Raw genomic sequence first — 27,642 nt, forward strand, 5'->3', positions numbered from 1 at the left:
ATGACGCGCCATCACGAGGCCATCGCGTTAATTATCTGAGAAAATATCGTTCGCGCAATATGAATTCACGCGCGAAGCGTAAAGTTCGCTCCGCTTGCCACCGACTCTATTCTTTCTTTCCCAATGGAGACTCTCTGGAGACCGATTCAACCGATTTGCTTCACTCTCGTTAGATGCTCCTCCATCGGCGGACTTTCACAGATAGGCGCAAAACTATAATTCGTATGGTGAAAGCGTTACGCACAAATCCACTTTTTTATTTACTGATAACGAGCGTCCACTGTGAAGCCTCCATCTTTTCTAAAACACTTTCACGATTGCTTAAGTTCATGCAATAAAAAATGTAAATTAAAAAAATTGCTTAATCTTTAAAAGGTATTCTGATATTTCGTTGGATTAAAAAATTAATTTTTTTACATTGTATGTTTTACATGATATTTCCAAAATATTTTTCCGAACAAATTTTTAAGCAATTTTCAATGTTAACAAAGTAATAGTGATTAGATAGCCAAGCACACTCGAATAAAAAAGTGACCTGACATCGGAGCACAACACAACAAGATATCGTTTATCAGTTTCTTTTCGAATAAGCTACTTTGAATATGACATAATAATAAAGAGAGAACCTTAGGTTCTCTGTTTCAATGAATTTTATCGACTAACGCTCCAATATAATTATAGAACTCTCGAAAAAAGTAGCTAATCATTTCTGTTACCAAATTCAAAATAAAATTGGATATAAAATACGTTAACTATCACTGATGCCTGAATGTAATTTCTAATATCGGCCGTTCACAAACTATAAATTTTTTTCTTTGCAGTACATTATTAACTTTATTAGCCATAAAGTTCTATTCGTAATTGTTTAGTGTTGCAATTAGTGATTAATAAGATAATAAGTGACGCAGTGAAATAATTCTTGGAATACCATTAACACATGTACGTTATTGTTTAGTATTACGAGTCTCATGATTTCATGAAACAAGAGTCAACTATTGTGTTGTGTTAAGTTAGATATGTCTTGCGTGCTTTTAAATTTCTCACTGTCTAATGAGAGTGATTTTTCTTAATTCGCATGTAAAAATTATGATTACATTTTAACCTTCCGGTGGTCGCATCTTTTCGTATTTGATGAGCGGATGCACACAAGTACATGACGATATATCATCAAGACGGTACATTCAGCTAAGTAACTTATAATATTGGAAACGAAGAAATCTCTTGGACGAATAACGCTTTCATCAGGAAACAAGTGTAATTATAGAAAAATATTTAGAATAAAATTTTAATAATCCAAAATTTCTTTAAAAAAAGTCAAAACTTTATCGAGTATATCATGAAAACCGTACATTTTTCCTTTTTTATTACATTTATCTATGATTTAATTACTGCTGAAGCTGAAGCTAGCAGCCAGACTTACAAGGGAAGTATCGGAAGTGTCTCCCCCCGATTTTAATAAGCTTCGAGTATGTTAAAATATGGACAAAAATAAGAGACACATTTTTTTTTATCTGCGTTTTCGAACATTAAGGGGGTGAAACCGCTCCTTGAAAAAAATCGATTTTTTTTTTCCTGAAATATCGTTTTTTCTTAAATAAACGTTCAAACTGTTAAAGATATAAAAAAAAGTTTTAAACAAAAGTTTTACAGTTGCAAGTGTACTTTACAATGACGTATTCGAATTTTTCAAAAATGTTATATTTTTGAGTCTCTCCACTCCCTTCCCCTCATTTTCAAAAATTTTTAAATTTAAATTTTTATGAGGGCATGAATTTAAGAGCATTTTATGCCGAATACAACGGTATATAATAAAGTTATTTTCTGAAATCGCATTTTTAGGAAATGAGCGAAAAATATCTCTATATATCTACTCCATACGTATTTATCTCATACCGCGTTGGCTGCGCGGGACAATGTTAAAGATGGATATGATGCAGTTTGTTAGTACTGTATTAGTGCAATAATTATTGAAATAAGAGCTTTTTTTATAATAATAATAATGAGAATAATAATATTAATAATAATGATAGCAGATAATGATTTTTTAAATCTGAAAGTCAAATATTTTTGATGAGGTATTAGAAAACGTACGAAGCATTTTGGACATTTAGAAACAAGTTACAAATAAAGAAATGATTATAAAATATGATTTATTTAATTTTATAAAATATGATTTATTTAATTTTGATTGTACGGTAGCTATTGCAATGTTATGAATATATTTTATTGATCAACATTTATATTTTGTATCGTAATGTCTTATTATCACTACACAATGCTACACAAGAAATATATTTGTTAAGGCATAGTTTTATTTGCATATATTATTTACATGAGCATTGTTTGCTTGAACATTAGTATAAAAGAATCGCAGCGAATTCACAATTTTATAATTAATTTCATTCTCTAAAATATTATCGATTGATACAAGTGAGAGATACTTAATAAATGAATATGTACTTAAAAAAAAGTTATGAAAGTTTTTATTGCTATTTATATTTTCATACATTTTTCATTTTATAAATTCTTTAAATTGAAATTATAATTATTTATTTTAATTAACTTAAAAATTTTTTAATCAACAATTTATTAATTTTGATAATATTTTTTAAAGATTTTTAGACATAGTAATACATGATCTATATATTGGGTCTATGCATAATTTCGTAGCGAAAATCGACTAAATTTCAAACGCAAAATATTTAGCAAAAAAAGCGATTTTAATCAATTAAATATGTTCCATTCTGTTCAATGATTTTGTGCCATCTTTCCACGAGCTTCTTTATCCCTCTTTCATAGAAGTCCTGAGATTTTTGAGCAAAGAAGTCATCCAAGTGGTTTTTAAAGATATCCAGGGAACTAAAGGTTTTGTTCAAATTGTTTCGTAGCGACCGAAACAAGTGATAGTCTGAAGGTGCAAGGTCTGGATTACACGGTGGGTGCACCAAAACATCCCATCCAAGCCGCAATAATTTTTGCCGGGTCATCAGAGAAACGTGTGATCTAACGTTGTCCTAGTGGAACACAACGCCCTTTCTGTTCGCCAATTCGGGCCGTTTCTGATCGATTGCTCGCTTTAATTTGGCCAGAACAGTACTTGGTTAATACTTTTGTGAACAGTACTTGGTTGAATTAATCATTTTGTTGGATGGCAGCAGTTCATAATAGACGATTCCTTTCCAATCCCACCAGATACTGAGCATGATCTTCTTCGGGTATAATCCAGCCTTCCGACCGTCTAAGCAGCTTGTGAGCGCTTCGATCATGATCTTTTTCGACTGACATTGTTGTAGACAATCCACTTTTCATCGCCAGTGATCATCCGCTTTAAAAATGCTTTTGATGGCGTTTAAGCAGCGAATCGCAAGCTGAAATTCGGTCCATTAAATTCTTTTCGCTCAGTTCGTGCGACACCCAAACATCAAGCTTATTTACCATCCCAAGCTTCCGTAAATGTCTCGAAACAGTTGATTGATCAATGTTGAGATTATGTCCAATCTCTGTAGTCATCAAATGCCGGTTGGAGTCGATTAAAGCCTTGATTTGATCGACATCAGTAGTGACTGACCGACCAGAGCAAGGAAATCTTGGAGATCAAAATCTCCGCAAATCTCCGAAATTTCGCAAACTATTTCCGACACACACTTTCGCTTACGGCATTCTCTCCGTATACGACGCATATCTTTTTGTGAGTTTGCGACGCGTTTTTGTCTTTTCGGAAATAAAAAAGCGAAATACACCGAAAATACACGTTTTTTTCCTTCCATGTTCAAAATATAATTAAACTTCATATCACGTCACGGATCACGATGAATACTTTCTTAAAATGTCGGCACAAATTTCAGCTTTCACTTAATGTACGACACTTCATATGTTTGACACATGTGCGAGCGGAAAAACAACTGCGAACGACATCTGTCGGAATTTCGCTACGGAATTATGCATAGACCCAATATTATACAAGATTATTCATCCTTCTTGTTCAACAAATTTTTTGTAAATTAATCAGTTATTACAAAGATATATTAAATTCATTATAAATTAGCTATTTAAATAAGTAATTATTTAAATAATTAACATAAAATGGAAGAGGAGGAATCATTGGATTTTCAAACCGCATTTGATATATCAGGTGCAGAAAAAATAGAACTCACTGACGACGAAGAAAATTACGCATACAATATAAAAAAATGTTATGTAACATCGATAATATCTCAGTAGAATATATAAGAAAAGCAATTGAATTTTGAAAAAGTAGTAAGACAAATTCAAGAAGAATTGAAAGAGTGAAACAAATGTTTCAAAATTTTTATCAAAAAATTTCATGCTTATGTAAACAATATATGCAAATAAAATTACATCTTCACAAACCTATTTCTTGCGTAGAGTTGTGATAAGATATTATGAAATATAAATGTTGATCAATAAAATATATTCATAACATTGCAATAGCCATAAACACTGCAATAACTGCTGTACGATCAAAATTAAATGAACAATATTTTATAAAATAAAAAATAATAATTATAAAAAATAATAATTTCAAAATTAAATGAACGATATTTTATAAAATAAAAAATAATAATTATAAAAAATAATAATTTCTTTATTTGTAATTTGTTTTTAATTGACGCCTTGAAAAAAATCGGTTTTTTTTCCTGAGTAAATATCGTTCAAACTGTTAAAGATATCAAAAAAATCGATTTTTTTCAAAGAGTGGTTTTACCCCCTTAACATTCAAGAACACAGATAAAAAAAAATATGTATCTCTTGACATATGTTATCAAAATCAAGACTGAGTGATCTTCAAAATGTTTTATCCGTCGGAGGTCATTCGTTAGAAAGTTATAATTATAAAAAGTTAATTAATATTAGAAGAGCAATAAAATATAGTAGGCAAGCATATGAAATAAATTGTAATTAATATATTAATTATTTAAAGGGTACATAGAAGAATTCATAATGTTAAAAAAAACATTGATGCGTTTATTATAATTGTACTTTTTTAAATAAAAATTCTGCGAGATAATGTGAAAAATGGTGATCTTGTATGCCATAGCGAGGAATGTGTGATTGCATTTCTTGCTACAATCTCTCTATATTTTATGCATAAGTACCACTTTCAGGTACTTCAACAAAATTAGTTGTATGATTGACTGTCAAATGCGTGTAATTTTCATTATGTGAAACATTGTATGTAGGCCATACATTTATCGATATGGATAATGGAACTAACTGCGACATATTTTTTGATAATTAGTAAAATAATTTTGACGGATCGATTTGGTACAGGCAAAATAAATACATTCTGTGTATTGCGTTCAATTCCACTAAAAACCCACTGTCCTCTAATTGTACGACCGGTATACTTTTTTTTACCTATCTTAGCCTCATCCAGTTCTACTATTTTTATATATACTTGATCCAAAAATTTGTTTTTGTCTTTTCTCAACCCATTGTTGAAGAAACTAACAATAATTTAATACATTGCCTAATAGCAAACATAAATAAATAATAAATAGTATTTTACTTACTTCTCAACAAAAATTTATCCAATCGACAACAATACGTTCGTCAAGTTCTAATTCATTTTTTAGAAATCTATGTTGTGGTGGCTGCAGCATTAAAAAATAATCAATAAATCGACAAATTGTAGGAAGATTTAAATGTGCCCGCTCAAGCTATTGTTCGATGGAATGCGCTGATTTTGAAGTTACATATTACTCTCGTTTTTGAATTTTAATAACCTTATAATATTTATTTGTACAATGAAAAATATGATTTTCAGCAACATTTGTTAATATTAGTATATTTCAGCATCTTGGACATGTCACTTCACTTCGTACAACTTTCTTTTCACATAGAAAATTCCACAAACAATCAAAATTGTGCATTACACTAATAAATTCATGCAAATGCATGTTACAATTACAATTGTAATTGTCTTACACGTATTAAAATTCTTTAAATGCCTGACTGACTAATATATATTGTCGGTATGATGGTGATAGCGGTATGATATTGATGGTGATTGTAACACTATTGATCTGTGAAAATTACATAACAGGGTAAACAGGATATCTGTAAACAAGGTATCTGTAAGCGTACAATAACAAACATATCCTTTAACATTGAATCATAACTGTTGTTTATTTCTACCGACATTTTTCACAGATAGTATTGCGATTACTATTGATAGTATAGTATTGATATCATATCTCAGGATGGATTAATTCGTCATATTAATATAATTAGACATGATAGAAGGATTTTAGATGATGGTCACTATTCGTTAAAAAATTATTAACAAAACAAAGCGAGAAATCTACGTGTATTGCGCTATGTGTACGTATTGGGTTGTCGGAAAAGTATGACGCATTTTTGTAACAGATGGTGCTAGTTCATCAGTACAGTAGTAGAGAAGTACTAGAGAACTTCATTCTAAAAAAAATTGAGCGATTTGATTTGGAAATTTTATAACAAGTTGAAGATGGAAGACCAAACTGTGCATTTTCGCCATATATTACTATTTTACTTTCGTAAAGGGAAGAACGCGCGTCAAGCTTGTGAAAAATTGCGTAAAGTTTATGGTGACAATACACTACAAGAACGTCAGTGCCAACGATGGTTCACGAAATTCCGTGCTGATGACACTCCTCGGTCTCACCGGGGAGACCCACCGAGGTTGATGACGACAAAATAAAGGCATTGATCGAGTCAAACACATGTTACACGACACGAGAGATTGCAGAAACATTGAATCATCATTCAAGCGTTCACGACCATCTGAAGAAGCTGGGATACATAAGCAAACTCGATATTTGGGTTTCTCATGAACTCAAAGAAGTTCATTTGACGGCGCGTATAAACATCTGCGATATGCTCATTAAACGTGAGGAAAACGGTCCTTTTTTGAAGCAACTGATAATTGGTGATGAGAAGTGGATTGTTTACAACAATGTGGTGCGCAAACAGTCTTGGTCTCGACGTGATGATTCACCTCAAACGACATCAAAAGCAAACATTCATCAGAGGAAGGTTGTGCTCTCAGTGTGATGGGATTTTAAAAGTGTCGCGTTTTTCGAGCTTCTATCAAGGAACCAAACAATTAATTCGAATGTGTACTGTTGGCAATTGGACAGTTTGAACGAATCCATCATTCAGAAACGTCCAGAACTCGTTAATCGTAAAGGAGTTGTGTACCATCACGACATCGCGAAACCATACACAAGTTTGACTATCCGTCAAAAATTATTGGAGCTTGGATGGGATGTGTTGCCACACTCACCATACTCGCCTGACCTTGCGCCATCAGACTTCCACTTGTTTCGCTCTCTTCAAAACTCCTTGCATGGTATAACGTTTAATTCAGATGAGCCTGTAAATCAGCCTTGTTCAGTTTTTCGCCGATAAAAACAAATCCTTTTATAGAATGAGGAATTATGAAAGATGGCAAAAGGTTATCGAACAAAACAGGCAATATATCATTGATTGATCTTTGTTCTTTATACAAATAAATGACCTTAGAAAAAAACGTGACTTTTCCGACAACTCAAACTTGAACGAAAACTTTGAACAAAAACACAACTTCTCTGCTTTAAAAATAAAAAGTATTTTCTTATATAAAATAGAAAATTTGTATTTTAAAGCAGAGAATTTGTATTTTAAAGCAGGAAGTTTGTCAAATGTAATCGCATCTCTCGCCACAATCTATATTTTGTGTATGAGTACCCCCCTGTGTACATGATAACTTTTTATGATTATAACTTTTTAACGAAGGACGTCCGACGGAAAAACTTTTTGAAGGTCTTCAATTCAAAGTCTTGACCTTGATAACATATGTCAAGATCAAGGTCATTGGAAGGTGGTCTCCTAATCTCCGATTTTACCCGGCTCTAATTGTTCATAAAAAAAGTTAAATAATTTAAATATTTGAACAGCCACATTGTACGCATATCTGTAAAAAGTTGAAAAAAATCACAGATACTCTACAAAGGGTATATAAAACAATTCCAAGTCGATTTGTCCGGGGACGACACTAATTGTTCATCTGTGATCTTCTTCAAATCTCTACGAATATGCGTACGGTGTGGCTGTTCAAATGTTTATAAATGTTATTTAATTTTTTTTATGAACAATTAGGGCCGTCCCCGGATAAATCGTCTTGACATCGTTTACTCTCTTCGAAGAGTATCTGTGATTTTTTAAAAATCTTTACGGGTATGCATCTGACTTTGTTGGTCTTTAAATTTAATTTGATGGTCTAATAAATTGTTTAACTTTAATTTTATTATTATTAGTATTATTTTTTTGTTTTAATTAAATAATTGATTATTTTTACATTTTACGAGGATAATCTGAAAAGTTTTGAGCCTAACATAGAAACAAGTATTTTTTCGGTCAAATATAGTTTTATTTTTCAAGATAATCTCCTTTTAAGTCGATACACTTTTCCCATTGATACTCTAACCTCTTTAACTCCTCCAAATAGTAGTTGGCGTCTTGCTCCGCAAAATAGGCGTTTACGTATGTGATGACCTCCTCATTCGATGAAAATCTCTGTCCTCCAAGCGAAACTTTAAGCTTAGGAAACAGGAAAAAGTCGCTGGGGGCCAGATCTGAATACGGTGAGTGGTCAACCAATTAAAAAATGCAGTTCGTGAATTTTGGCCATGGCAACCGCCGAAGTGTGAACAGGTGCGTTGTCTTGATGGAACAGCATTTTCTTCTTCTTCAAATGCGGCCGTTTTTTTGTAATTTCTACCTTCAGCTTATCAAGTAATGATGCGTAATACGCTCCCGTTATTGTACCTTTTTCAAGATAGTCGATACACACAATTCCGTGATTATCCCAAAAAACAGTCGCCATTACCTTCTCAGCTGATGAAACCGTCTTCACCTTTTTCAGAGCAGGTTCACCCTTTGCAGTCCACTGTTTTGACTGTTCTTTTGTCTCTGGAGTGTAGTGGTGGATCCAAGTTTCATCTACAGTTATGAATCGACGTAAAAAATCTGACTCGTTTCGCTTGAATCGCTCCAACAGGGTCTTGGAAATGTTCATTCGAATTCGTTTTTGGTCCAAAGTGAGCAAGCGCGATACCCAACGCGCGGATAGCTTGCGCATATCCAATTCTTCAGTCAATATATGACAAACGCGTTCTTTCGATATGCCCATAGCCTCTGCTATCTTTCTAACCTTGATTCGACGGTCATCCAGTATTATTTGGTGAACATTTTCGATGTTATTAGCGGTGATCATAGTTTTTGGCCGTCCCGAACGCTCATCATCAGCCAAGCTGGTACGACCACGTTTAAATTCAGCTGCCCATCTTTTTACGATGGCAAATGATGAGGCAGAGTCCCCGTAAACAGCGTCTAACTCGATTTTAATTTGCGCATTGCCTTTCAAATGTAAGAATTTAATCACGGCACGATATTCAATTTTTTTCATTTTTACAAAAATACTGATATCGACACAAATGACTGTCAAACAACAATTGAGCGTCCAAAATGAAATTTTCACAAAAGTCTTTCAAAGCATATACTATTGTAGTACTAGAATGATTTTGATGAGTAACGTCATCTTCATGTTAAGGTTCAAAATTTTTCAAACTACCCTCGTATATATAAAATATATATATTTCGTATATACTTATTTAATATATAATAGTAATATTTGAATATAGTAGTAATATAGTAATGTAGTAGTAACTAAACATTTTCTTATAAATTATCTTTTTGTTTCTTATTTTCAAAAAGTATTCATATCCAAAGGCCAGTTTTGTCATTTATTAGAAAAAAATGTTCATTTTGCAAATATTTTCTTTCATGAAAATATTAAAAATATATTATTTTGTTTTTATTTTTGGTTATACTTTAATCTCCTCTTTATAATCAAAATCTATCTGATATTTCAAACAATATAAATATAAGAAATATATTGTTTTAAATTTCGATAACTTTTTATTACATTGTACAACCGATACATTCTTAAACCCATATCAGACTACCAATTAGGATTGAGATTAGAATTTAATCAACTGGAAAGAAAACAAATCTCAAGTTTACAGAACTTTGTTTTGATTAATCAAATTCCAATTCAGTTTTAATTTTAATTTATAGTGTGATACGAATTTAAGAGGGGATTAAGATGATGGATCAAAAAAATAAATTTTTTTTTATCTTATCTGAAAATTTAAATATTGAAGAATATATTTGGTTTGCATTTCAATTTGAGAAAAAAAAAAGTTTCGAACTAGGTTGAACTTTTTCGGAAGTATATTCGGTCACGTGAGCGTAGTGCCTGGTAGACGCAATAACACTATTGAGATAGAATTTTTGACTTATGCTGACCTGTACGTTTTGTGTGTTTTGACCTGCTGACCTGACGTGCTTTTCTTTAATTTTAGAGTCTTTTATTTTCATTCAAATTAGTAGATGGATTTGTTCTGATCATGAAAATGATTATTATGCTATAAAAATTATTGACATAAAAGTTCAATTAGAAATGATGCAATTTGGATAACTTATTATAACAAGTGCTCTATTGATAAAAATCCAGAATAATTGAAACACAAAGATAGTTAATGCAAATGGCAGCAAGCGGAAGCAAAATGTAAGAAATTTCACATATCAAAAAGAAACACATCACAAAATTCGGAAAATCATTTCATTAAAACCTATTTACAAAAATTTAACAAAATTGGGATTATTGAAAAAATGTGTTGACCATTTTAATTAAAATAATAATAATAAAAGTTATAATTATTATTATAAAAGTAATAAAAGTAATAAAAGTTATAATTATTATTATATTAAAAAAAAAAGAGACAATCAAGCAATAGCGACATCATTTAGAGAATTAAAATAATATTAAAGTTGTTTATTCAAAATGCTTGGAAATTAAATATCAATCATAAAAAAGACTTTTCACAGCAAGTTTTTTTATTTTATTATATCATAGCTAAAACTAATATTTTTTAACTTTTTTCAAATTTATTGTTTAAATATATTGAAGTTTAATAAATTATTAACTACACCCCACTATATGTTAAAGACAATATTATTATCTATTATTTGATCTGTCATTCCATTGTGTCCCCTTAAATATTAGTGTTTGATTCTCTACCGTTGTTTAAAAGCGTCTTGATATGCGTAGAAAGTGGATTCGTAACGTGCACAGATGAGAGCAATGTTGTTAATTTAGTTGAACGTGAGCGAAATAACAGAGAGCCGCCGGCCGAGTAATTGTATACAATTATATCATTTGTTTGCTTTCTGGCCGCCACGGGTCGTGAGAATGGGGTCTAACCGAGCGTTTAACGGCGACAAATAAAGTTGTATGCGTGTCAAGTGAACTCATAACGCGTGTTTGCACGCGTGTCGGTGGTAATTAATCAGCCCGAGCCAACGAGTAGATACGCTCGAACCCGCGGATTCATCGTTCGCGAATTTCGAGTTCTCCAGGTATGCTGAATTATTTACAAGATTATTTATCATCCATATACATAGTCAAAACGTCAAATAATTGGCAACGCTAATTAACTTCGACACTTGTTAATTTGTCGGAATTGTTAATTGATGTCGCGTGAATAGGTTAATCAAGTGAGCTGAGATCTTAATGACGTACCTAGAAAAAATTTTTTGTCGAAGAAACGGCATGTACGTAGACTCGATAACACGCCAAGATCATTATGAATTCATGACACTGCTGTATGTTAACGAATCGACGATTATTCGACCGATATACAATAGTGACTATGTATTCGCGGCATGCACAGTTAACTCGTGGTGACTAAACAATATTTTGCAACGAGAATACGACGGTACGTTATTTGCCAGTGCTTCATAAGCTATAATCAAAGTGTATCGATTTGTGCTGTACGATTTTGCTTCGTGTTCAATCTCCTTCGAAATCCACATGCAGGAAAAATTTTTTTTTATTGACGAAAATAGTTTTATTGACGGAAACAGCAGGAAGAGACGTTTCTAGCGTGGACATAACTGTTTCTTCGTTTATGAATTCGAAAAAGATATTCGATATTAGCAAAATGACATTTAAGAAATCGAGCATTTCTTATTTAGACTTCTTATCAATAATCAGAGAAAAAGGTCTCGAAATGCACTAATAATACAGAATGTTTTGAATCTGGTACAGCGAGGATTGGTGAAAGTTAGGGAAATTGAAAAATAGTCATAGGATGGCGAAGAAAAATCAGGACGGATGTCAGGGAAATCAAGGAAACTTTCAGAATTTGCAATATTGTTGATAATTAGTTGTAAAATATTTCAATCATAAACGCATGCATAATAAAAACTAAGACATATTGCTTATACAATAATAATGTTATAATGTTCTGTGTAAAAAAATTGAAACAGTGAGAATATCACTAGGAGAGTACATTAACAATGTAACATTTCCCGATGATAAATCCAAGATGCAAACGGAGAATGCAACAGATGTGCTATTTAAAGCATACTGATTTTAATTGATCCGATATTCAGTATTGAAGATAATAATTTTATGTTAGATGCAATTTTATTTAATGAAAACGGATATTTATTTTAATAATTTTATAAAAGTTGATTTTTGTATTGGTTATTGCATTATATAATTTTTTGTTCATAACTTTTAAAAATAAAATTTGCAAATTTTATTCAACATAAAATACTTATTTTTTAGAGTTCTTATAGTTTCTTTCAAAATTTAATTATCGAAACTCGAGTGATTTTTAATTTTATTTTATGATTTATAAACTTTAAGAATGAAAAATATTAAGCTTTTGTATAATAAATATATATTTATTTGTAAAACACATTCAAAAATATTTTTATTTTACTTGGAAGTTTTAAAAATCAGGAAATTCTTAGAAATTCTTTTTCGGATTTAAGTAGACACTCTCTAATAATTTATCAGGAGATTTTGAATTATTATAGATATTGAATAAATTAAACATACATGAAATATAAAAATGATCAATCATGTATATCAAATTAATAATTTTTAAATAAAATATATATCTTAAATATGCTATTTACTTTCTATATTAATATAGTAATAAATAATTTTTTACAAAAATCAATGCAAATTTAAAAATTTAATAATTTTCAAACCGTTTAGAGAATTGTACTCTATATAATAGATATGTAGAAAAAGTAGTAGAATAATCTACGTAATTTTTATATCATAATTAAGATGTTTAAAATGTATAATACACACATACGTTTTTTTAGTTTCTTTAATATTAAATTCACGAATAAATAAAGAATTCTTTTGCATCAGAACCTCAAAAATTGTTCACACGTTCCTTAATATATTTGATACATATAATTAATGAAAAAAAAGTTTTTAAAAACTAGACTATTTATATGCAATGGAATTATGAATAAAAAATGAAATTTAATCGAGCATCACTACTGATAAACACGCTGTTAAACACGTCGGTCCGTCGGGTATCATTCAGTTAGTATGCTGCCGTTAATCGTTGACGATGATCACTAATACTTATGGTGATAGTGTCATCTTCTCTTTCTTAGTACGCGTCTCAGTTCTCAATGCGAGCGAGCTTGCGAATGATACAACGAATGTGATAGGAATTTTTACGACATGGCAAACGTATTTTTGCAGAATCTTCTTCGATATATACGAAACGGTGAGTTAGAGAAAGAGAGATTGGAAGAACGATCCAATTGATTAGCGAGCCTGATGTCTGTGAGAGGCTCGAGACCCCTATAGCGGTCAATAGTAGAGAGAATCATGCTCTTCTAGTCTACGATGTCTGTGAGAGGCTCGAGATCCCTATAGCGGTCAATAGTAGAGAGAATCATGCTCTTCTAGTCTATGACCAGAGATTTCTTGGACAGGTCAGGCGAATCTAGGACGAGTAAGGTTGCAGTAAAAAATTACCAACACACTTTGTCTAATCTAACCATCTCAGATGACCTTCGACGTGTAATCGTACTCGTTGGTTTAAATCGATAATGATCAGATATCACATTAATCAACGATACATATGCGATTCTTCTGAGTATTTAGTTTACATCGCAAATACTTTTAAGGAAACAATATACGCTAAAGAAATAATTTTTAATAAACAAATATATAAAAGCAAATATTTTTTTTATATAGAACTTTCATAAAAATTTTAGCGTATCTCATAATATTTGAGAAAAAACTATTCAAAGAATATTATTTGATTCAACTATATGCGGCAGTCACAGTCAATATTTGTTAATTCACAGGAATATTTTATTCACATATAATTAATTTAAATATATATATATATGTATATATAAACTAATCGTTATATTTAACTAAATAATTTAACTAAAATTAAAAAAAATCACTACGAATTAAAAACGCATATATAATCAAGATAACAATTTTTTTCTTGTCAACTGTATTATTTTTGTAACTATGATGGATAAAAAAAGATTTTCGTCCTTGAGCGGTGTATCACTCATTTAATATTAATTAACGAAAACTCTTTATCATTGCAGGTGTAAATCATTATAAGATGGCAACCAATGAGGACGGCGATCTGATCGATCTTGGAAATGATGTATGCGTGCCGCGAGTCACTGTGGACAATGCGACACCCGAAGAACAGGAGCATCTCCTGGACGTATGTCCCCCGAAATTGGAACAGAAACTTTCTCTCACTAAGCAACAAGAGCGAGTATTGAATAGCACCGACAAAGGTGATGTCTTGGTGACCTTGGGTCATGATCAAGTAATACCGATTTGTAAGAGGATTGATGTGGTCTCGTCAGACACAATTAAGCGAATTCGCGACATCACTAAAAATTTAGAGCCGGTGATACGTAGAGATCATTTGGGCACCAACAAGGAGATCCAGCAGGATACAGTGGACCACGCGACGACGATATCAAGCGAAAAAACGCAAGAAGCCGCGACCGTGAGGCATGAAGACGAAACGTACGAGACACGAGAGATAAATGACGCTTTCAATTTCCTCGCCGAGCACGACGACAACGAGGACCAAGCGGAAACGAGCTGCGGTCACATAAGGAAGGAGAACGTTGACCTAAATCGCGCGATATCCCCCGTGCGTCTTTTGATCGGGGGAAAAGAGGATACGGCCAGTTACCCCTTCGAATCGTCGTCCAGGACCTCGAACGAGGAAGTGAACGGTAAAAACGACACGGAGAAGACGAAAAGCGTCGTCACGCCGAGCGAATACGATGTCCAGCTGAACAATTCGGTCTACGACTCTTCGAGTCCGAAGAAGTTTCGTGAAGGCAATTCAGCCAAGGGCAGATCGATTTCTATCCGTTCAGAATCTCACGCGAGAGTTGTTCTCAAGAGACGCAGCCAGAAAAACGTCGCCTTCGAACGCGGAAGGCGTTCCTTTCAAGAATCGAATCGTAAATCATGGACGGAAGGGACGAGCCTAAACTCGGCTTTTACCGTACCGATCGAACTTTCTCGTATCGATAGATTCAACAGTCTTGAAGAATATCACTGCGCACCGTCGGTCTCCAACATCGATTGTGGAGCATCCACTTTTCTTACGAGGTACAATTGCTTCCGTTATATTTTCATGCTTTTCTCACGCAAAGAATTTTCGTACTTTACGTCAGTAGAAAAGAAAGAAATTGCAAATTCTGTAAGGGCTATATAATGAAATATTTTCTAAATTAATAATCTTTTTTTAAATCTAAATATCTTAAAGCTTTGAGAATAATTTCATTCCGTCGAGAGAGAGGCCACCATCTCTCTGTAGTACCGATCGTAAGGATTCGAGAATGTATACATATATGTATATTGTAATATATGTATATGTGTATATATGATATTGTATTGTTTAACATTGTATTTGTTGTTCTAAACACATTATTGCGATAAATGCCTCAGTGCACCACATGCCTCAGTAATCAAAAGGATAAGATATTTGCCCGATAAGCAGGGGATCCAGGTTCGATTCCTGGCTGAGATGATATTTTTCGCAAAAATAATAATTACAAATTTTCATGACTGATTCGGCCGTGATGCATATCCTCCCTTCTTATATCATGAATATTCAACATCATAATACAAAATTACCATAATTATCGAAAGTGAACAAAAAGTGTTTTGTACTTGGAAAATAACTTTATAAAACTTGAATCCAGTTTCGCATCGATTAGAAAATGTACAAATATATAATATCAAGGCTTTAAGAAGAGTCAATAAGAATATATCAAACGACGTAATTAATACGCATATATGATTATTCATAAAACACATACACGCGTGCGCGCGCATGCACACGTTAATTTTATAAAAGTAGATGATTGATAAATAAACGTTTCGATTTCAATTTCAATTTTGAGCCATTTTCAACGATGTTTTAGTTGAAGCAATGAGATTTCCAAATGTTAAAAATTCCAATACGAAAAGCATTATTAGAAAAGCATCTTTCAATATTCTCAAATTGAATTGAAATGAGAATTTTCCAAATGGAAGATCCATTAGTTCAACGGCACATGGACGAATTAAAAAGTTTCATATAATTTAATGCAATGTATATTTTTTATCTCCAAAAAAAAGGAAATTCAGCGTATTCATCCATCACATAATAGGATAAATAAAATAAATTTTAGGACACAAAAAGGAGATGTACAGATAAAGTGCAAATATATATAAGAATCACATAGTTAAAATAAAATTAGATAAAAGTCAAATTAAATGAAACCCGTAATCTGTTGAAGATAAATACATTTTAAATGTATCAACTTTCTTGTTTCCTAACTCTCGGAGACTGTTATGTATGTTTCAGAGTGTACAGAAAATTCTTTTCTCCTTGGCCTCTCGCGTTAGCTTCAGCTAACATCTCACTTACCTTTGTTATGGCTTCTCACAGAGAACAAGCTCATATAGCTAGACTCGAATGCAAGAATTCGCGTAGGTAAACTCGAATGCATCGGTAGGAAAGCGCGCTTTCGTGCCGGAAGTATTTACATAGGTTCGAGTCTAACGAGCGTGCAAACTGTTTCGATTCAGTTTCTCTCGACGAACACACGCCTTAGCGACGAGATAAGAAACGATATAGAATTTTTCTTGCCAATCGAAGTTAAGACACTAACAATGAAAATGCAGATCTCCTTTGACAATCGCGAATGCATTATATACGCCGTATTCTTCAAATATTATTAGCATGGGTGTAAGCTTGAGAGTTTTAGAGAACCGCTTTCAACTGGCAGATCTTTGAAGTGACCGCTGCTGAGGGAACTCAGAATACTCATTGAAAATCATTCGTGGTTTTTACATTGAAACTTTACGTCGAATTCGTCTGCACATGGAATGTATTATATGTCCTTCCTTTCTTTTTTAATTAAAAAATCGGAAAAGAATTAGGAGAGTTCTTAAATTTCAAAAATTTTTACTCGCCATGGAGACAGTGAAATTTTCTAACAGTTGCTGGACTCAAGGTGATAGTGTGAACATTCGTGAGTCTAAAGGCGAACGCATCACTCTCACTCGAAAAAAATTATCATAATGTCACAGGGTACATGATTTCGTGTAGCATGGATTTTTACAATAATTTACACAGCGATATCGCGAGCAATGACTTAAGGGGATTTTAAACTGACGAGCGAACTTCGACGAAAACGTTTACACACATGCCATCTAAACATACATAGATATATTTATGTGTACATACATACACTCATACATACATTTCTATATACACATGATACATACATGAACAATTTTTCAGGCACGCTAATCTTTTATATCACGTTTTCAAGCCTAATTGTAAAAACTCTACATTGTTCCTACATGTAATTCGCATTTTCTACCGATGTCATTTTGTACAAATAGACTGCCAAATTTTTATATGAAGCAAATATTCGCACATGTTGATAGTTCTTGACTCCATATTGGACTAATAGTCGATAAAAAAGATCGAAATTTCTTAAATTTTTTTTCTCGGTGTAAAGTCGACTGGTATGTGGACTTACATAGGTGTGTATACTTTAATTGTGGAAAAAGATTTTTAAATCTGCAAATATAATTAGAAAATTAGCATGCCAGAAAATTAATCAGTTTGGTCGATAAAACAGGACAGACTTTAGGATCTCCTTAGTTCCGCATCGAATTAAACGATTCAAAAGGATGGGACATTATGTATTACATGTGAAAGCGGAAAATTCTGGTTCGACGTACTGCAATAACGCATGTTATATGACAATTGATATGGAAAAAAAAATTGTTTCATATTTCCGTTATTTTTTTCTCGTAATGAAATATACGTGGAAATAGAACATTCTTCCTTTTGGAAACAAATAAAAGAGTTGTCATTATCGTCTACTCTTTCTCGTGGAGAATCGCAGGCGAATACGAATTGGATAATTTACTAATAGCCACCCTGTAACGCGGCGTAATTCCACATAATTCTCTTCCGTTTGCGTCCTCTCGTTAACGTCACGTTACAAAAGCAATTCACCTTCGTGTTTGTGGGCTCTTGCTACAATAGCGAATCGGTCGCTTTTGTTTCGCATGCGTAGAAATAATTAATAACAATAGCGGCGCGGTATCGATACCGCGCAAAGGAGATCTTCGTTGTCCATTATAATGCAAGTATGATATCGTCGCGTCCGATATAGGCACGTTGAGAAAGGGCACGATCGTGCGTTTAGAAAGTCACTCTCTGGATTAATCTATTAATGGTACATCTGAGCGAAACGCCGTAATGTCTGTCGGAGATGCGAGTTGTAATACAAAATGAATAAGTACAAAGCATAGATAAAGAACCGAGGTAAAGAACGAAATATAAAAGTAAGAACACATGAATGGAAAATAAGTTTCTTCTCTTCTGGAAAGAGTAAGAAATCCGTGAGTTGAAAACTCATTTGTTGAAAATATATAATGATTTCTGTCACGGCACATGTCTCTTTTTGAAATATAAATTCGATAAGTATAGAGAAACTAAATTGAAACCTAAGTAACACACAAAGATTTTTAATGTCTAGTTTCATTTAAAAAAATATACGTTGTTGTCTAAATACAATATATATAGCTTTATTATTCTAATTAAAATAAGTTTGTACATCGCGCTATTAACGTATAATTAACTTATTAAATGTAATATATGAAACATTCGAGATAGATCGAATAGATACCGATATTAATGAGATATCGACAACAAAATATCTAAAATATCTAAATGTTATATTTAATATTTAGATAACTTTATTTAAATGTTTCTCTAAATATTATGAGAAAATTACAAAAAGAGATAGAAAACGAGAAATGTTATTTTGTTAAATATGAAATTTTTTAAATCTCATTATTAGTCTTGACTTGTCTCGAACAGCTGGTATCCGAAATTTCTTTTTATTCGCATATATAATAAAGAGGCATGTATTTTATCTTTAAATATATTCGTTTCTAATCACTTTTCCGTAAATCTCATTCTATGTATTTTTCGATAAGAGGAAATATTTTTGATGATGAAAGAATATATTTTCTCGTGCAAACTTTGAAATTTAAAAATAAAATTCTGAATTCTGAATTCAGAGAGTTTATTTCATCAAATTTTGAAACTTTTTGATTATATGATATTTTTGATTATATGATAATTGTATCAGCACCGATTATTTCGTACAGAAATACAATATTCGTCGGGAAAAGTTTTTGGATCATTGAAGAGTTAATCCAGTGACGATTGTATCGTTATCGACAGACGACTCACTGGGAAAGGGCACGACGTTTAGAAAGTCGGTCCGCAGATACGCGATCGCCGCGGGCGCTACAAAAGCAATCGGGTCATCGAGCGCACGAACATACGGCCTCGCCTCTCTTTCCCCGCGCGACATGCGGGATTTAAACAACAAATTTCAGTTGTTATATCAGCGAAACACTTCCCACGCGCGACTCGCGCACAATAAGGTGAGAGCCGTGCCATGTTGGTTGGACATTACGCATCCGGAAAGCCGAGTTGCAGGATATGCGCATTGCCTTGTGTGACGAAATCGCTCAATGCCTCGCTGCACGTTCGCGATGCGAGATAATTTCTAAATGAAAAATCTATGATTTATACTAAGAGGAACCTAATGCGCAAAATTGATAAAATAAAAAAATTACAATTAATGCATGTTGTATAAATCACATTCAGTTTGCTTATACATATTGAAATGTGAAATCATTTTTATCTATAATATTTTTATTTTGTAAATAATTTGAGTTTAAATTTTTCGATATTCTTGAGCGATACTAATAAGGTATTAAGTCTATAATATATATAATTCTGCTACATAATTCGCTAAATCCAAGCATAAAGTCTTATACCATTTATTTCGAATTACTACGTACCTTCTGCATAATGTCATAAACTGGATTGAATGTAAGACTAAAATATAAAGAAAAAAAAGTTAGGCCAGACAGGAAAATTATAGAGGATAGTCTAGATTCTTCATTTAAAGATAGCAAATTCTAAATTCGTAAATTATTTCATAAAATCTAAAATTTATATTTATATAAAAAAATGTCATTAACGCAATTATGAAATCGTTTTATGTTATAATCTTAGTTGATTGATTTCATAATAATAGTTATGTAGTATATTATATAATAGCTTTTTCTAACCCAACTACGCGCGCGCGCGCACGCACGCACGCACGCACGCACGCACGCACGCACACACACACACACACACACACACACACACACACACACACACACACACACACACACACACACACACACACACACACACACACACAAAAGTATATAGCAAAAATCCTTTTTTTTTTTCGAAAAAATAGTTTTTGCTATAAAATGAAAATTGTTTGAGTATATATATATTTAATGTGTGTATAAATGTATCTACAAAATATAGCGCCAAGTCATAACTTTCTCACAATTTCGCCTCTTTTCTCGAGAGACTTAAATCATCTGCTATAATCACTCTCTTACCACTATTTCCCCGCTACTTCCTGCTACATACCTGCGAATAACTCAATGTTCTATGTTTTGAGGCACGAAGAGAATTACCGAGCATCTCCACCCACATTCCTACGATTATCCTCCCACAATTCGTAATCGCGCAGCATTCTTCGCCGAGGGCGAAAGAGCCACACGAGCGGACGCGACACACGACCAAGTATACACGCGCTCCCATACATATAGAATATACCGCATGAGCTGCATCTTGTTATCCTTCTCGATCTTGATGATTGTGCTCGATGGTTGTGTCGAAACGGATGTAGGATACGGACGGGGTATCCGTCAGTGATCCACAGGAATCGGCATAGAAATGCTTTCTGACACGCGGCGTTGAGTATATCCATAGATCTTATAATACTGAATACGTCTTCTGAATAAAATTGAGTTGATAGAGTGAGAGAGTAATGTTCTGTCCTGTTTCTATATGATAGAGCGAGAAAGCTATATCTGATATCCCTCTTTATCATATACTTTCGGAAACTGACGGATAGAAGATACGACACGTCTATGTCTACTGTCTCTTTCTATTTAAAGAAAAAGGCGTATTCAGTACTATAGGAATATAGATCTATGGATGTATCGCTGTACGGAGTATTCTCACAGGCGTTACATTTCGGACCGGAAGTCACGTGGGGGGTCGTGTGCGCAAAGCGTGAAACCCGCATTGAGATGTCTCCCTCCTCTGTCAATCTGTCTAGTTTTTCATATTCCGACACTTTTGGCCCCCTCGAAGCGGCACGTGCTACTGCGTCTTATGCGCGGAACTAAAAGTTCTTATTTAGAAAGTTCCTTCTGGGATGATCTCTTTTTCTCTTTCGGGCTATTCTCCGCGTTTGACTATCGCGATGTTATCATGTTATTTCGTCTTGGCTAGAGAAAGAAAGACGAACGCGTAAAATTAAAAAGAGCGCAACAAAGGTCGAGTTTGTTGACCCGTCGTGTGCTTTGATACAGAAATTTTTTATGTTCAAAAAGAGAGATGGCGAAACCTGTTGCTCCTAACTAATAAAAATAGGTATTATTTTTTTCTTTCTCACCTCTTTTCTTTCTTCTTCCTCACCTCTTGTGAAAAAATATTTTAGAAAGAAAAATATCAAAAAAGAAATTAAGGCTCCTGAGTATTCAGCTGAGAATTTCGCGTTAACGGTAGCGACATACCATCGCGGTGAAAAATAGAATCTCATTCATCTTTGTTCATCTTTATCTAAATGACAACGAAATTTGTTATTGCGACTATTTTCGTTATTATGTTCTTAATCGTGCAGATGTGACTTGTTTCGTACTTATCAGATTCGTAAAAATGAGCGGCAGCTAAAATTATCTTCGGACATTATATGTAAAAGCATTTTTTCCACTTCTTTCAACAGCTGTCAAATCGTGTTGAATCTGCTTGAACAGATTTCATTTCACGTGCCTTTTACAGCTATTTATTGACTATTAGGAAGGGAAAGGATAGCAGCCGCCCATTTTCACAAATGTCTTAAAGTTATATTAGGTATTATTTTAGTCAAATATCTCTTTATTTACAAAATTACCGCAATAAACTTTATTGGGTTATACATTTCTCGCCTATAACGTCACGATTCCAATATGGCCGCGGTGACAACTAAGAAGCCTTAATATTGGTTGTTGTAGATGTTGTATTAGGTGTTACAATAATCAAGTATTATTATAACTGAAATATTTCAATGATTTTTTTGTTTATCCTAACAAGCAATACGAATCTTGTAGATTTCGCATTAATTATTGACCAATTAATATCACCAATAGTGATGCTAACTGCAATAATTAGAAACAGTTTTTATAGTTTCTAAGAAATATACAAAACATTTTTGTTTTATTCATTCTTTTATATCTGCACAAAAAAAGAAAACGATTTTGCTAGCATTCAAGTTAATCTTTCGCGTTCGAAACGAGACCCGCATAACTCTAATCTAGCGAAGATTAAGCCCGCATTTTCCTATGCTTGCAGACAGTCATCGGAAGCGGAATCGGCGACCGACGTGATCGAGGACGTCTGCTCGGAAGGTTCCGAAGTAGATTGGTCGTGGCTCGAGGAAGTAGATTGCTTACGGGCCGTAGAGTCGTTTGCGGCTGCCGGAGAACGTGGCAAACAGGAGGGATGGGTGAACGCTATCCCCACCAAGAATGGGAGTGCGGGGCGCAGGCGCGCTTGTGAACGTCACGAGACGGCGACGAACCGCAGTGCCGTGATGTCCGTCACCGCGACGGCAAAGTCCCTAGCGAACGATGGCGAACGGTGGCCATCCTCTGGTGGCGCGCTTCTTCTCGATCAAAACAGTAGTAACAATCGTCATAACGGCAGGCAACATCGCCGGCATTGTAATGGTAATAACAATAACAACAATGACGATGACGAGACCGCGGCCGCACGTTGTAACGCCACAAACGAGGCGGTCGATCGCGAAAATCGCGACAGTGCGACAACGATAACCACTGCCGCTGCCGCTACCGCCGCCACAGCAACCGCCGCCGCCGTCGCTATCGTCGGCTCGGCTGCCGCCACCGCGAATTCGTGGATGCGCGCGTCCATGCGACGTCTGCGTCATCTGCGACTACCCGAGGGCACGCAATGCGATAACGAGCCGGCCAATCGGCATCCCATACCCGTCTCGGCGCCGAATTCGCTGCCGGACATCGCACTGATCGCGCCGGAAATCCTCGCCGCGCAGACCAACGGTAACGGCACTTCCGGTACACTGCTCCGACCTTCGAGTGCACCCGCAAGAAACGTGATTACCGGCATTGCCTCCGCCTCCGCCACTACCACCACCATCACCACCACCACCACCACCACCGTCGCTGCGACACCGCGCCGAGCTGGCCGGCAATTCGCCGGCGGTAGATCGCGAGGGGTGCGAAGTCGCGAAGCGTCTTCGAGACAGGGCAGTTTTGGCTCCTCGACCACAGTCAGCGATATCACCGGCAATACAACCTGTTCTAGCTCCTTCGGCTGTATGTCCAGCAGTTCACCTTCCAGCACTACGGTCAGCCCGCAACGTGTCACAAGAAGGTCAGTAATACACGAGTTTGCAATTACGTTTCTTTTATAGTCGAGAAAATGAATTAAATTTTTTCAAGATGGAGAAATATAAATAAATCACTTATATTACACTGGCTGTAAAGTTTCTCAAAGTATATATAAGAATTGCAAGATCTTTTTTCAACTTTAAAGAAAAGTGCAAAAAGTGATAAGAAAGGAAAATTAAGTGTAATATAAAAAATTATTTTTCTTAGCTGATAGTTTTAGAAATAACTGTTCGCTAGATGTTATTGATGTAAACGCTAAAAACTTAAGCAACGAGAGCAACGAGATAATAATCTCTATACATTAGCTTAAATATTTTTTGTCATGCTGCATATATAATCAGAAGAGGATAAGATAGATACGACACTCTATTAGAAAACATCCATAACTAAAAATGTAGCTTATATTGAAATTTAAAAATAGCGAGTTTTAGCTATGCCAAAACTGGTTATTAATATTGGATCAGCAAAAGTCAAATATAAGAGGGTACTATATCTTGTACCATAACAATTAATAATATTATTAACGTAATTTAATGTATAGACTATAATATGATTTAATAATGTGATTTAATATATTGTAAATCTGATTGTTAACAAATAACGAAACAATTCTCTGTCGATGCTTAGCTGTCGTTATTAAGTAATGTATTGAATCAGTATTGATAACTAATATTGGACCAGTAATAGTAATAATATTAGTAAATTCTACTTGGGCAGACGCGTAAGCTGATAATTCAAAGATTCTTTTTAAAACGCGCAAAAAGTACGATCTTTATGATCGAAATTCTCAGAGTTGTGCTGTTCAACGTCTTCTTCTTGGATTTTGAATAGATCTCTTGTCACACTCCGGAAGCGGGAATGAACATGAAGTTAACGACTCGGTTGTTATTTGTTATTGTTCATCCGAACTTGACAATATTCTTTGTCGCTCACGTTTGCGCAATCAGCTAACACTATTTCGCGACGTTAGACAATCAGATATATAGAAACTTGTCTTTGCACGTAGGATTCTTCTCCGATCGATTGTCCCCGATTAGGCATGTTTCCACTTTGAAAATCGATAATTTTTGCACGTTTTTTGTTCTGTCAATCAGCGTTTTTGCAGAGTTGTACGTAATTGATTGGCAACGATATCAGAAACAGGATATATCATCGATCCGTGAAGGACACTACTATCTTGTTGTTTGTCCGTTAAGCATAAATATTTTGACTTTTACACGACAGTGATTCAGACGTCAAACAAAACATAAATTCAACAAAAAGCAATGAAATGAAATAAGAGCATAAGGTAATAGAAATATGAAAGTTAGTATAAGAGTATAGGATTTATTTTATTAAAAAATAATGAAAGAAAATTGTCATAAAAGATTTGGATTGATGTACAAGCTGACGTAAAAACTTTAGGAAAATATATAATGATACAAAAACTATTGTTATACAATATTGTTATACAATAGACATTATAATGTAGTCATTTTTTTATTCAATGTTCCATGTAATAATCTTTAACATGTGTCGTTGATTCTGTTGTCATACATCTCAATCGCAGAATACATACTCAAAATCTCAACCGCAGGACATCCCATTTCATATCTCTCTCTCTCTCTCTCTCTCTCTCTCTCTCTCTCTCTCTCTCTCTCTCTCCTCTCCCTCTCTCTTTCTTTCTCCCCCCTCCCTCTTTCCCTCTCTGTCTCGCTGTTTCTGATATTTTAAACTACGTACACTTTAGCAATGTGTATATCATTTTGCCTTTCGTAGTTCTTTAATAATCGATCGAAATCTTGCGTTGATGGAAAACACTATCCGTATTTAACTAATCATTTTTAATTTTCCCAGCAAGTCATATTAGTAACCTACATAGAATGCGAATATATGTGCGATAATAAATTTATCAATCGTCCGGAGGTAACTGCAGATCGAGCCTTGTTTCCTAACGAGCTTAATGAGTCCCGTTTATGGTTACTATAATGGTTTATACTATAAATCGCGAATGTCCGAGTCTCGATATTATACTCAATTAATCGACACTTTGCCAGCAACTTTAATCGTGAGGTATCAAATATAAGACACGTGCAAAACATAATTTATCGTGTCAAAGTGAAGAGCAAATATTTGTAACTGTAAAAGACTTAGTATCATTAATATCTTTGAATATCTTCCATTTATTAGGATGTGTTTCGCTTTATTTAGAGATGTGTCTAATAGATAAAATTTATATTGTTTTTAATGACTATGATGACGAGTGCAAGATATCTCGCAAACAATCGCGTGATACAAATGTAATATTTCAAACGACGCAAGTGTAACGACGTAAAGTGGAATGATTCGAAGAAATAATATTTTTCAAACATATTCAGCTAAATTTGAAATATTAAATAAAGATAAACAATTTCTACCAATCTTATTGATCAATCAGCAGTCAAGTAGTCCGATTCGTTCTTGTAAATCGCATGAGGTCGAAAATTTCGTCAAGACCAAGAGAGTCAATGATCTCGAATATCTAGAAATTGTTTTGCCGTCGATGAACCATGTAACCTGTTGCGCAATTCGCTCTCATACCGAGCAAGCAGCAAAAGATGTCGGAAGAAGGTAACGATTTATACATTGATTTTTCCATATGTACAGCGTGAGAATGCAAAGCATCTCTCATAATGGAAACGTAAGATATTGCTTTGTGTACGATATTTAGGATATTGTGTCTACGGTTAATGAATTAATTAATAATCTAATTGATGAGAGATCAGTCTGTATGCCCAAAGAATTCTTTTGAAAATTTTTATTTACTGTTACTGTTGTAGGTGAGATAGAAAAAGTTTCAGACAGATAATTAATGTAATATTATTTTTACAATTGCTCTGTATTTGTAATAAAAAAAAGTTTTTTAAAATGATTTTGATTGATGTTTATTGACATTTAGATGAGAACATATCTGAAAGTATTAAACTTAATTTAATTTTCTAAGAATATTATATTATGATTTAATCTCTTAGATCTTGGAGTTTAATAAATCCTAATTCAGTAACTAAGTTATATATTTCTACTTTAATAAATTTACAAGCCCATATTCTTTATATATATCGTAAGCTTATTGAATAAAATCTCCTTTGGTAAAATCGATTTAGCGAAATCGACATGTGTAAACACTCGCGTATCAGAGAGAATTGACAGAATCGACAGTCATCTGCGGAGCGCGTAATCCTTTTCGCCCGAGAGGGAACGAGCGTAATGAACGCGATTGATTTCAATAAGTTTCCTGCAGGATTCCTGCAGAGTTCACGAAACAGTTTTCTTGTCAATGAACCGTGTGCGCTGTTTCTTCATTCGTAAAATCTGCAATTATTTCCATCCGACCGCCCATCAAGAAACGGGAAATCCAAAAAAACTAAACAAAAATTGACCAATTCTCTTTTGTTTTAAATTTTAACACAATTGAAAATTTCGTGCGATTATTCTTCTTCGTTTGTCGAGATATCTTTTCTTTATTTTCCATATATATTTTAGAGGAATAAATATTAATATCTGATGATAATCTCTTATTATTATGCGGCAGAAAATTGGAGAATATATATTAGTTTTGGAACTTCATTCTGACATCTATCACAAAAATTTTTTTATAATTTTTTCGAATCGTACGTTAC

At 33.8% G+C, this 27,642-nt stretch overlaps 1 protein-coding gene across 7 annotated transcripts in view; it reads left to right on the forward strand.

Moving 5' to 3' along the window:
* Nucleotides 1-27,397, forward strand: part of bdg (sodium-dependent transporter bedraggled) — a 42,039-nt gene extending 14,642 nt beyond the window's left edge. Inside the window, exons 1-4 of one of the 7 annotated variants that reach the window (XM_089078647.1) lie at nucleotides 11,225-11,466; nucleotides 14,500-15,538; nucleotides 22,926-23,987; nucleotides 24,056-24,336. In XM_089078647.1, coding sequence (XP_088934773.1) covers nucleotides 14,517-15,538; nucleotides 22,926-23,987; nucleotides 24,056-24,098 — 2,127 coding nt within the window. In that variant the 5' untranslated portion in view covers nucleotides 11,225-11,466; nucleotides 14,500-14,516 and the 3' untranslated portion in view covers nucleotides 24,099-24,336. The other 6 variants (XM_089078649.1, XM_089078644.1, XM_089078646.1 and 3 more) reach the window with 6 other exon arrangements.
* The last annotated feature ends 245 nt before the right edge of the window (nucleotides 27,398-27,642 follow it).

The sequence above is a fragment of the Pogonomyrmex barbatus genome, unplaced genomic scaffold, assembly GCF_055798465.1.
Source record: "Pogonomyrmex barbatus isolate J1 unplaced genomic scaffold, ASM5579846v1 scaffold26, whole genome shotgun sequence".
In the NCBI taxonomy this organism is placed as follows: Eukaryota; Metazoa; Arthropoda; class Insecta; order Hymenoptera; family Formicidae; genus Pogonomyrmex; species Pogonomyrmex barbatus.